Source organism: Macaca nemestrina, chromosome 2, assembly GCF_043159975.1.
Source record: "Macaca nemestrina isolate mMacNem1 chromosome 2, mMacNem.hap1, whole genome shotgun sequence".
In the NCBI taxonomy this organism is placed as follows: domain Eukaryota; kingdom Metazoa; phylum Chordata; class Mammalia; order Primates; family Cercopithecidae; genus Macaca; species Macaca nemestrina.
The window spans coordinates 15,009,097-15,021,589 of NC_092126.1; the positions used below are offsets into that span (position 1 = coordinate 15,009,097).

Below are 12,493 nucleotides of genomic sequence, written 5' to 3' on the forward strand. Positions count from 1 at the left end.
AAAGCTTTTCTTAGCATTTATCTAAATTATTGCAAAAGGAACTTTCATGGAACTCATCAATGGGAGTTTTCTACTCTGCGTAAGCAGCAAATACGTCCTCTTCCAGGATGGTTTCATGACCAGTGAAGTCTCTGTCCTGGGCATGCATGCTACGGTCTGTTTTACTTCTTGAACCCAAAATCTGAAAGTATTGCCAGAGGGATCCTCTCTGAGAGAAGGATCATTCATGAAACCATTTGGGAGGCAGGACTGTGCAGATAATGACGGCAGCATTTAGTTCATTTTCATCACTCACCATTCTTCTCCCACTCTCCAACTCTGCACATGGACGAAATTGAGCTGTTGGCGATATCAAATATGTAGGAATACCCTCTTCCCATTCCCTTCCCAAGTTCAGAGCCTTTTCTTCTAGAGCTACCTCAGGCTGTCCCTCCAAGGAACCTTCCCTACCAATCTCTCCCAGCCACTCAGGCTAAGCCCCTCTTTTCTGGAGACTCACAGTTTCTTGTGCTTATGTTTAAAGATCACGTATTCCCAGGATCTCAAATATTTTTGTATTATGTGTATGTTAAAATTTTATGGTTGGGCATTTTAAAAATTTTTATAAATGAAATATAGCATACATATATAAATGTGCAGTGTAATGAATCACTATGGTGTGAACACCCACATAAACACCAACCAAGGTCAGGAAACAGTACGTAGCCAGCGCCCCAGAAGCTTCCCAGGTGTCCTCGTTGATCACACACCATTTCATCCCACTGTGCTGACTCTTATAGCCATCAGTTTTTTGCTTTTCTTTATACTTTTACCACCTATGTGTGTACTCAGACTTTCTAGTTAGGTTTTGATTGTTTTGAATTTTATCTAAAGGGGATTGTACTGTATGTATTTTTCAGTGTCATGCTTCTTTCACTTGACATTATATTCCTAAGATTCTTTGGTGTATTGGGTAGAGCTGAAGTTCATTTGTTTTATTGCCCGAGAGCAATGTTTCTTAACCTGTTTTTTTTCATCATTGCCCCCAAGGATCCCTTTTAAACTTTTTTTCTAAGTGCCTTCTCCTCTTCACCATGAAATTTTAATACCTGAGATATTGTATATTGGTTTATTTGCTCTGTGTGTGTGTGTGTGTGTGTGTGTATGTTTAATATATTTTATCCCCAGAGCATCCATTTTTACCCCCTCGGGGATGCTACCCACCTCATTGAGAATGCATGCTTCAGAGCAGGGACCCCGCCCTCAGCACTATTGCCATGTTGCACCTGATAATTCTTCACTATGGGGCTTCCCTGTGCACTGTGGAATGTCTAGCAGCATCCCTGGGCCTCTAGCCACTGGATGCCCTGAGCACGTCCCCTGAGGTGTGACAATCACAAACATTTCCAGACATAGCCACATGTCCCCTGTGGGGCTAAAGAGCTCCTGGTTGAGAACCACTGATGTTATTGAGCACAAACTGAACACCAGTGTGTGTGTGACAGCAGGTCGAATAAACATGCCGTGTCTGTCCCTGGCATTCACCCTTCTTATTGCCATGGAGATTTTGCATAGTATATTAAGGGAAAACACAGTTACAACCGGTGCATGTAATATGATGCCAGTTTTGAGGAAAGAAAACACTGCTGTGTATTATTTGTGTATATTTGGGGAGTGTGTGGGTCTGTGTAAATCTAGACGGCTGTATACTAAAAGGCTTGCAGTGATTATCTCTGGGCAATGGAATTAATGGATACTTTTCCTGTTTTCATTTTTCTAGCATTTCTACCATGGGAAGGTATTATTTATGTGATGTTTAAAGTATCTACTTTCTATTTTAGGGAAGAATACCACTACTATCTGAACACCAGTTTGGTGTTTTTTTGTTTTTCTTATTTCTCAGTGGTGGGAGAGGGTTAATAGGAGGTAAAGTTTTATGGTGAATGGTTGGTGGTTTTTTTTAGTCAGTTTTGAGGTCTGAGTGAAGGAAGTTTTTCTGGCAATCATTAAGCCTTGTCATCTTAGCAGATGCTCAGATATTTTCCCACACAAAAGCCTGCATTAGGATGGCTACATTGGGATCTCCTCATTTTTCCCTGCTCTTTTTTCACTCACAGGTTGAAAATGAATATGGCAGCTACTTCGCCTGTGATTTTGACTACCTGCGCTTCCTGCAGAAGCGCTTTCACCACCATCTGGGGGATGATGTGGTTCTGTTCACCACGGACGGCGCACATGAGACGTTCCTGCAATGTGGGGCCCTGCAGGGCCTCTACACCACGGTGGACTTTGGACCAGGTTGGTGTTTGTAGTAACAGAAATTGCAGCTTCACATCAGCTTTTTCCTCAGTCAGTTGCTCTGGGCAGCTGTTGTTTTAAGTGTCATGGGCAGATTGAGATTTTTCACTTCCTTTTTCAAGGAACAGTTAGAATAGAACACTTGCACCCCTCAGTAACAGGGTCATCTGTAGGCCAAGAGCTTCCGGGGTAGCTGCATTTTCAGCGCTGGTGGAGCTAGCCTGGAACATGGAGTCTCAGGGGCTGGGCTGGCCCACCCGAGATGAAGAAGCAGGTGGGCGGCTCCAGCTGTGAGAAGCGCTACCTTGAGGCAGTCACCTTTGAGGCTGTGTCTGGGACCTGTGTCTCTGCTCTTTCTGCCCTCCTTGCCCTCCCACTCGGGGTTATGTCTTGGCCGTAGCCAACCTTGAGGTCAGCCACTGGCTGGGAACTTACCGAACGCTTTGTCACCTTTCTGCATAACTTAGAACACCGAACTGTCAGGGCTGGAGATGGTTTGGCAGATGCTACAAAAGCTGTGCCAGATTCCTTACACAGTGCTGGGTAAACTGTGGAGATGCTGCAAGTGAAAGTCACAGATGGGCGGGCAATGTGGTTACGATGCTTCTGGCCATAAGTAATATTAAGAGAGTCTTCATTTAGGAGAGCATCTTTCATAAAGGATATGACAGCTGTATTTGTCCATTCTTGCACTGCTCTAAATAAATACCAGAGACTGGGTAACTTATAAAGAAAAGAGGTTTAGTTGACTTACAGGCTGTACAGGAAGCCTGGTGGCAACAGCTTCTGGGGAGGCCTTAAGAAACTTAAAATCTTGGCAGAAGGCAAAGGGAAAGCAGGTACATGTTACATGGCCAGAGCAGGAGGAAGAGATAGGAGGGGAAGTGCTACACACTTTTAGACAACCAGCTCTCGTAACTCATTCACTCTCTCTTAGGAGAATAGCACTGAGGGGATGGTGCTAACCCATTCACAAGAACTCTGCCCCCATGATCCAGTCGCCTGCCACCAGGCCCTACCTCCAACACTGGGGATTACAATTCAACATGAGATTTGGTGGGGACACAGATCCAAACCATATCAACAGCTAAATGTCTGACTGGACTTTTGTGTGTGTGTGCGGCTGTGAAAGACATTATTGAGACAATTGCAATCTTTCAATAAAGTCTGTAGACTAGATAAGAGTATTGTATCAGTGTAATTTCCTGATTTTTGTAAGTATATTGTGTTTATTTAAAGAATGCCTTTGTTCTGAGGGAATGAACACTGAAGTATTTAGGGATAAAGGGCCATCACATCTGCAATTTATTCTCAGATGGCTCAGAAAAATGTATATTTTTATAGAGACACTGATAGAGTAAATCTAGTAAAATGCTAACAATTGGGAAATCTAGGTGAAGGGAATAGGAGAGTTTTTTTGTACTATTCTTACAACATTCTGTAAGTTTGAAATTACTGCAGAATAAAAAGTTACAGGCTAGGCGTGGTGGCAAGTGCCTGTAGTCGTAGCTACTTGGGAGGATGAGGCAGGAAGATCACTTGAGCCCAGGAGTTCAAGGCTGTAGTGAGCTGTGATCGTGCCACTGTACCCCAACCTGGGCAACAGAGCAAGACTCCGTCTCAAAAAAAAAATCACACACACACAAAAAAGACCAGTTCCTTGAGTAGTATGAAGACCCTGATGTTTTCCCCTCTGAGGTATAAGACACTTCATGCATATTGCACATCCAATGCTTGCCTCTCTTGAGAGGGATGTACAGAAGACTGAAATGAGGAAATTAGCCTGGTGTCCCTTTTTTTTTTTTTTTTGAGATGGAGTTTCTCTCTTGTTGCCCAGGCTGGAGTGCAATGACATGATCCCAGCTCACTGTAACCTCTGCCTCCTAGGTTGAAGCATTCTCCTACCTCAGTCTCCCAAGTAGCTGGGATTACAGGCACCTGCCACCACGCCTGGCTAATTTTTGTATTTTTAGTAGAGATAGGGTTTCACCATGTTGGCCAGGGTGGTCTCAAACTCCTGACCTCACGTGATCCGCCTGCCTTGGCCTCCCAAAGTGTTGGGATTACAGGCGTGAGCCACGGCGCCCAGTCTATAGTCACATTTTTAAAGAGGTTCTTCTACCATATCAAAAAAGAGAAGAACAGAAAAGAACTGACCTTAAGTGAATGGAGTGTTTCGAGAGCAATTGGTGATAAAAGGACTCATCCGTTAGGTTGGTTACGTTGGTGCAAAAGTGATTGCAGTTTTTGCCTTAAAAAAAAAAAATAATGGGCCCAGTGCAGTGCCTCCCACCTGTAATCCCAGCACTTTGGGAGGCTGAGGTAGGCGGATCATGAGGTCAGGAGTCTGAGAGCAGCCTGGCCAACATGGTGAAACCCCATCTCCACTAAAGATAAAAAAATTAGCTGGTATAAAAATCATGGTGGCACACTCCTGTAATTCCAGCTACTCAGGAGGCTGAGGCAGGAGAATTGCTTGAACCCAAGAGGCGGAGGTTGCAGTGACCTGAGATCGTGCCACTGTGCTCCAGCCTGGGCGACAAAGCGAAACTCCATCTCAAAAAAAAAAAAAAAAAAAAAGAAAACCATGACAAAAACCACAATTACTTTTGCACCGAGCTAATACGAAGTGCTGCAGAGGAAGCGACGTGCCGATTTCCTCCTGCTTTGGCCAGGCTTCTCATCACAGGGACGAAAAAGCATGACATTTTTCTGTCGGGAAGAACAAATTCAAGGTGATTATGAATGTGTTTTAAGCATAATTCGTATGAGGTGACAGTATGACTGTCACTGCTGGGGGTTGGAGAAGAGACAACCACAAGGCCAGGGTGCCTGGGGCAGACAGACCCTCCAGTCGGAGACTTTTGCCAGCTTCATTGCTTTGTGTGGGAGAGGCGCATTGCCCGGTGGGTCTCATGAGAACAGTGTTTAAAGATCTGAATGCCACCTAATGCTTAATAGTGAAAAAGACAGCCAATGAGATTCTGCTCTTTCTCGATCAGCATATTCTGTCCTGAAAGCTGGCCTTACAGAGAAGCCAAATGCCCATCTCAGAGCAAGTGATTATCAGAGGGTGTTGGCTGGGGCCACATCCACCCTGGGATACCTGTTGTGGGAACTGGGTGGTGAAGTGTGGGGCCAGGGCGTCCTCTGCTCGGGTTGTTGTGGACACTGCTCATGCTTCCTCTTTCCCCAGTGTTTGGCAGCCCATTCCTTCTCTGTGGAGAAATTCTTTTTCTTTTTTTTTTTTTTTTTTTTGAGACAGAGTCTCGCTCTGTCCCCCAGGCTGGAGTGCAGTGGCCGGATCTCAGCTCACTGTAAGCTCTGCCTCCCGGGTTCCTGCCATTCTCCTGCCTCAGCCTCCCGAATAGCTGGGACTACAGGTGCCCGCCATCTCGCCCGGCTAATTTTTTGTGTTTTTTAGTAGAGACAGGGTTTCACCGTGTTAGCCAGGATGGTCTCGATCTCCTGACCTCATGATCTGCCTGTCTCGGCCTCCCAAAGTGCTGGGAATACAGGCTTGAGCCACCAGACCCGGCCTCTTTTTCATTTTAGAGGAGGGAGGGAAAATGGAAGACACAAGAGGAAAGACAAGACACCCCTAATGGGATATTTCATGAGGAAAACTTGAGAGCAAGTGGTTTGGAATGGCTAATGTACAAATTAGAATCCAGAGTGTATTCCAATATCCAGGGGTAAACACGACTACAGCACCCACATCCTTTTGATTTGTTAATTAACTGGCAAATATTTGTGGCACTATCATGTGTATGGTGTTATGGAGGCTGTAAGTGTCTTCAAACCAGGCTCATCCTGTGGGGTGCATCCAGGTCAACCAGATGTTCTTGTGAAGAGATAAGCACACAAGATATGTATCCAGGCCCTGGGGAAACACAGGTAAAGAAGACAGGCCTGTGAAGGGAACTGTTGTGCAGACAGGAAAGGCCACGGGGACCTCCTCAGAGAGGAAGTAATGTTCTCGGGTTCACACACATCCTCAGATGGGTCCAATCTGAAGCTAGCCTGGAAGTATTCCAGTCCCATGGGGTGTGGGAAGGGAAAGGGGCCTGCCTTAGTCAGTTTGGGCTGCTATAACAAAACACCTTAGACTGGGTAATTTATAAACAAAAGAACTTTATTGCTCACAGTTCTAGAGGTGGTGAAGTCCAAAATTAAGATGCCAGCAGATTCAGCGTCTGGCAAGCACTTGCTCTCTGCTTCAAAGATGGTGCCATGCTTTCTTGCTGTGCCCTCAGGTGGCCAGGAAGCTCCGTTAAGCCTCTTTTTATTTATTTATTTTTTTATTTTTATTTTTATTTTTTTAATTAAAAAAAATATTTTTGAGATGGAGTCTTGCTCTGTTGCCCAGGCTGGAGTGCAATGGCATGATCTCAGCTCACTGCAACCTCCACCTCCCGGGTTTAAGCAATTCTCCTGCCTCAGCCTCCTGAGTAGCTGGGATTACAAGTGTGTGCCACCACGCTCAGTTAATTTTTGTATTTTTAGTAGAGATAGGGTTTCACTATGTTGGCCAGGCTGGTCTCGAACTCCTAACCTCAGGTGATGCACCTGTCTTGGCCTCCCAAAGTGCTGGGATTACAGGCATGAGCCACCATGCCAGGCTGGAGCCTCTTTGTATAGGGGCACTAATCCCATTCATGAAGGTGGAGCCCTTATGACAATCACTTCCAGTGGCCTCACCTCTTAATACTATCATATTGGGTGTTAAGTTCCAACATGAGAATTTTAGGGGGATACCAACATTCTGACCGTAGCAGGGCTTCAGGCCTGAGTCCCATGAAGGGCTCTTGTTATTTAACTTCTTGTCATTTCTATGACTGACCTCGCTTCTCCCTCTTCAAATTTTCAGGCAGCAACATCACAGATGCTTTCCAAATCCAGAGGAAGTGTGAGCCCAAAGGACCCTTGGTAAGAATCGAGGGTGAGGTGTGGAGAGACCGTTGCAGCTGTTAGGAGAGAAAGGTTACATGCTGCTGAAACTGGGCAGCAGGCACTTGATGTTTTTGGCTCTGGGGTCAGCAGCTAATGGGATTGTGGAGTCAAAGCCATTCTGGACATGTGAATGACAGCAGAAACAATGTTTCTATTTGAAATTGAGCTCCTGCACTGGGGTGGAGCAGACTGGGGACCAACATGAATGGCCTGTTACACATCAGGTTCTGTGCTTCTGCATCCTGGTCTCCTCTGGTCCTCAGGGCAACTCTCATAAGTGGTCTTATTGTCTCCATTTTTATTGAGGCTCAGGGAACCTATGTGGTCTTATTGTCTCCATTTGAGGCTCAGGGAACCTATGTCACTTGCCAGGGTCATATAGCCAGTGAGTGGCTAGGCCAGGATCTGAGTTCAAGTCTTTGTTAAGTGACTCTTTGTGAGCTTCTCCACCTTTAAAGTATTTACAAATCACTTGGGGATCTTATTAATCCTCACGTGATTCATAAACACAGCAAATTTTGATCTGCTTGGTCTGGGCTGGGGCCTGAGATTCTCATTTCCTTTTTTTTTTGAGACAGAGTCTTGCTCTGTTGCCCAGGCTGGAGCGCAGTGGTGCCATCTGGGCTCTCTGCACCCTCTGCCTCCTAGTTCAGTGATTCTTGCGCCTCAGCCCCCCAAGTATCTGGGATTACAGGTGTGTACCACCACGCCCAGCTAATTTTTTTGTATTTTTAGTAGAGACGAAGTTTTACCATGCTGGCCAGGCTTGTCTCAAACTCCTGAGCTCAAGTGATCCCACTTTGGCCTCCCAAAGGGCTGGGATTACAGGTGTGACTCACTGTGCCTGGCCCTGAGATTCTTATTTTTAATAAACAGCCAGGTGGCTTTGAGGATGTAGGTTTGCTGACCACGCCGAATTGCAGGGCTTCATGGCACACAGTGTAGGCTGCTAGGAGGAGGGGATGGTGGCAAGATGCAGGTGGTTGTAAACAATCTATCAATCCTTCTGTCTCCCTTCTTCCAGTCTTTGGCTGAAGTTGCTCTTCTTGTTGTCACTCAGCCCAGTTTAAGGGGTTAATATCCTGTGCCTTCTCTGTACCAGGTCATACTGCCCCACCTGTGTACAAGCCTGATTTATAAAACAACCTTTTCTGAGTCCAGTCTCTGCATAGACTTTGGGTGGAGCTTATTTCCTGGAACCTAAAACAAGAAGTGCCCACGAGAAGGGCCAGATTTCTTTTTTGTTCTCTAGACCAAGGCTTGGCAGGGCAATGCCCGAGAAAAACATGAAGTGTTTGAGGCCTGCTTTGCAGAATACTGGGACAAGTCTACCTCATTATACATCAACCTGAGATCTGAAAATCTGGATCCATACAAAGGGCGAACTTGGAGCTGTTATTCTTTTTTTTCTTTTCTTTTTTCGGAGACGGAGTCTCACTCTGTCGCCAGGCTGGAGTGCAGTGGTGCACTCTCGGCTCATTGCATCCTCCACCTCCCGAGTTCAAGCGATTCCGCTGCCTCAGCCTCCCGATAGCTGGGACTACAGGGGCGCACCACCACACCCAGATAATTTTCCTATTTTTAGTAGAGATGGGGTTTCACCATGTTGGCCAGGAGGGTCTCAATCTCTCGACCTCGTGATCCGCCCACCTCGGCCTCCCAAAGTGCTGGGATTACAGGTGTGAGCCACCACGCCCGGCCTGAAGCTGTTATTCTATGAAACTATTTTGCTATACAGTTTCTTTGCCCAACAAGACTTTTCTACTGTGTTTAAAACAGGGGATCAGCTATCTAAATTTTAATGTAGGCACCACTTTTCAGGAATATTTACATTGTGTAAGATGAGATCTCACTTTAGGCTGGAACCTGAGGACTGAACATAGGCATTGCTGGTATTGGAAGTGCTCATTGGTACCCCAACTCTGGGTTAAGCAGTGCATGTCAACCCCTTTTCCACCTGTCATAGATGGGGCATTGCAGGGAAGCCCTGGCATTGGAAGGTCATAAGTCTATCCTAAGGGCCACATTCTTTTTTTGTTTTAGATCAATTCTGAATTCTATACTGGCTGGCTAGACCACTGGGGCCAACCTCACTCCACAATCAAGACTGAAGTGGTGGTTTCCTCCCTGTATGATATACTTGCCCGTGGGGCGAGTGTGAACTTGTGAGTGTTCATTGCCTGAGGGGCGGGTGCCCTCAGTAGCCGTGGGCTCACGGTAAAGTACTGTGTTCTTTTATTTCCTTGTAGGTACATGTTTATAGGTGGGACCAATTTTGCCTATTGGAATGGTAAGAGCACTTTAACATCTGTAGAAACTTATGCTAGAATGTTTCAGTTGATTAATTTGGGGAAGGGTGTGCCCCCAGACAATTTTATTTTCTTTTTTTTGTTTATCCTCTCCTAAATTTTCTTTTTTTGTTTGTTTCGGAGACAGTCTCACTCTGTCGCCCAGGCTGGAGTGCAGTGACACAACCTCAACTCACTGCAGCCTCCACCTCCCAGGTTCAAGGGATCCTCCTGCCTCAGCCTCCGAGTAGCTGGGATTACAGGCACGCACCACCATGCCTGACTAATTTTTTGCATTTTAGTAGAGACGGGGTTTCACCATGTTGGCCAGACTGGTCTTGAACTCCTGACCTCAAGTGATCCTCCCACTTTGGCCTCCCAAAATGCTAGGATTACAGGTGTGAGCCACCGTGCCTGGCCCTAAATTTTCTAACATGTAAGGATTACCAATATAATTTTTAAAAATAATGTTTCTTACATTTTTTTTTCTTTTTTTTTTTTTTAGACAGAGTCTCACTCTGTCACCCAGGCTGGAGTGCAGTGGCACAATCTCGGCTCATTGCAAGCTCTGCCTCCTGGGTTCACGCCATTCTCCCGCCTCAGCCTCTCTATTAGCTGGGACTACAGGCACCCACCACCATGCCCGGCTAATTTTTGTTTTTGTATTTTTAGTAGAGATGGGGTTTCACCGTGTTAGACAGGGTGGTCTCGATCTCCTGACCTCATGATTCACCTGCCTCGGCCTCCCAAAGTGCTGGGATTACAGACGTAAGCCACCACGCCTGAACAAAATAATTTTTAAGGGAAATAAATGTGAGCATTTAGAAGCCTTACTGTTTTAAACCAGGCTAGTCGGGCAGGCTTCAGTCACAGTCTATAACTATAGCTTATTTGTTCAGATATTCTACTGTGGTCTTTTTCTTTTAACATTTTATTTTGTTGAGGTATAATTTACAAACCATAAAATTTGCAGTTTTTAAGTATATGATGCAGTGGTATTTACTGTATTCACAAAGTAGTGTAACCATTACCATTATCTGATTCAGGAACATTTTATCACCCCAAAAAGAAACTCCATACCCATTAGCATTCATTCCATACTCTCCCTCCTCCCAGTCCCTGGAAATAATATACTTTCTGTCCCTGTTGGTTTGCCGATTCTGAGCATTTCGTATAAATGAACCATGTATATATACCTGTCTGACTTATTTCATTTAGCCCAATGTGTTCAACGTTCGTCCATGTTGTTGCATGTATCAGTGCTTCATTCCTTTTTATTGCTGAATAGTATTCCCTTGTGTGGATGTACAGTATTTTATTTATCCATTCATTGGTTGATGGACATTTGGGTTATTTCCACATTTTGGTTATAGTGTTGCTTTGAACATTAATGTACAAGGATTTGTTTGAATTCCTGTTTCAGTTCCTTTGGGTGTATACCAAGAAGTGGAATGGCTGCGTCATATGGTAACTCTATGTTTCGAGTTTCGGGAACTGCCATAGTGTTTCCCAAAATGGCCACACCAGTTTACATTTCTATATTTTTTTTGTATAGGAAAAATTATGACAAAATTTTTCTGCAATGTCTTTGATTTTTTTTTGTCTTTTTGCAAAGACAAATGATGCTGTACTGGCTTTTCTCTAAGCTTCATTCCCTACCTGTCTCTGTATGTGCATTTTTCTCTCTGAATCATGGAGGATGCCCAGCTGTTGAGTTTTGAAGGCTTAGTTTGGGCCTAAATCTCTCAGGATCTGAAATTGGATACTGTCAGCTCTTAATGAAGTTTCTCCTTTGAACTGCTGTCTTTTTTGCAGGCTGAGATGGGCTAGGAGAAGACATTGCTTACAAGCATTATCAATTTTAATACTATTATTAGAGCCAAGAAATGAAGATATTGCAAAACTCAAATGTCACTGCATATAAGATAATAGCGTGCCCGAGGCCTGTCTGGGGTGCGTGATGAGGGGAAGGAGAGCATCAGGATAAATAGCTAATGCATGCAGGGCTTAATACCTAGGTGACCAGGCTGGGTGCGGTGGCTCACACCTGTAATCCCAGCAGTTTGGGAGGCTGAGGTGGGTGGATCACGAGGTCAGGAGTTTGAGATCAGCCTGGCCAACATGGTGAAACCCCATCTCTACTAAAGATACAAAAAATTACCCAGTTGTGGTGGCGCTCACCTGTAATCCCAGCTACTTGGGAGGCTGAGGCAGGAGAATCACTTGAACCCGGGTGGCGGAGGTTACAGTGAACCAAGATCGTGCCATTGCACTCCAGCCTGGGTGACAAGGTGAGACTTTGTCTCAAAAAAAAAAACCAAAAAACCCTAGGTGACCAGTTGATAGGTGTGGCAAACCACCATGGCACACGTTTACCTATGTAACAAACCTGCACGTCCTGCACATATATCCCAGAACTTAAAATTAAATTAAATTTTAAAAAAAGAAAAGATAATAGTGTGCCAAGGTTGGTCATTGATATTTTAGATCATCCCTGTGTGTTCATCTTATGAGAACAGTTGAGACCTGGTGGGTACCTTTTTAATTCAGTAGATGGTGATTCCCCCTAGCTGCCATTGATAGGATCGAGACCAATCATCCAATCCAGGAAAAAAGACATCGTTTTTGGAGCTTTATGGTTCATGACACAAATTTTTTTAAATCTTACTGTTATACTTAAAATAACACATTCATCTTAGAAAAAAATTGGACATTATAGAAACTGTCAGAACATAGAAGTTGTCCTTAATCCTCTTCCCTGCCGCTCCCTCTGCCATAATCCATAGAATTCCTCTTTCTTCCTCTGTTGTCTTAGTTAGCCTGCATATTAGCTTCATCTTAATTAGAGATTATCAACACCACTTTACAGATAAGAATAACTGAATGCAAAAAAAAAAGTCCACACGTTTTCTGTTCAGCTGGCAAGGGGTGGAGCTTGGACTGGAATTCAGGTAGTGGTGAGCCAGAGTCACTGC

At 44.8% G+C, this 12,493-nt stretch overlaps 1 protein-coding gene and 1 long non-coding RNA gene across 4 annotated transcripts in view; one reads left to right on the forward strand and one right to left on the reverse strand.

Annotated features, from left to right (window-relative positions):
* The window catches only part of LOC105470937 (galactosidase beta 1), a 109,478-nt gene that overhangs the window by 37,134 nt on the left and 59,851 nt on the right, over nt 1-12,493 (forward strand). For all 3 annotated transcript variants that reach the window (XM_011723287.3, XM_071090757.1, XM_071090756.1), the window contains 4 exons: nt 2,097-2,277; nt 7,148-7,206; nt 9,274-9,395; nt 9,480-9,520. In XM_011723287.3, coding sequence (XP_011721589.2) covers nt 2,097-2,277; nt 7,148-7,206; nt 9,274-9,395; nt 9,480-9,520 — 403 coding nt within the window. The remainder of the gene's footprint in view (nt 1-2,096; nt 2,278-7,147; nt 7,207-9,273; nt 9,396-9,479; nt 9,521-12,493) is intronic.
* On the reverse strand, nt 2,097-4,814 carry LOC139361839 (uncharacterized). Its single transcript, XR_011619569.1, has 2 exons — nt 4,435-4,814; nt 2,097-2,836 (listed from the first exon to the last, which is right to left on the reverse strand). It is a non-coding gene; the product is annotated as an uncharacterized lncRNA (long non-coding RNA).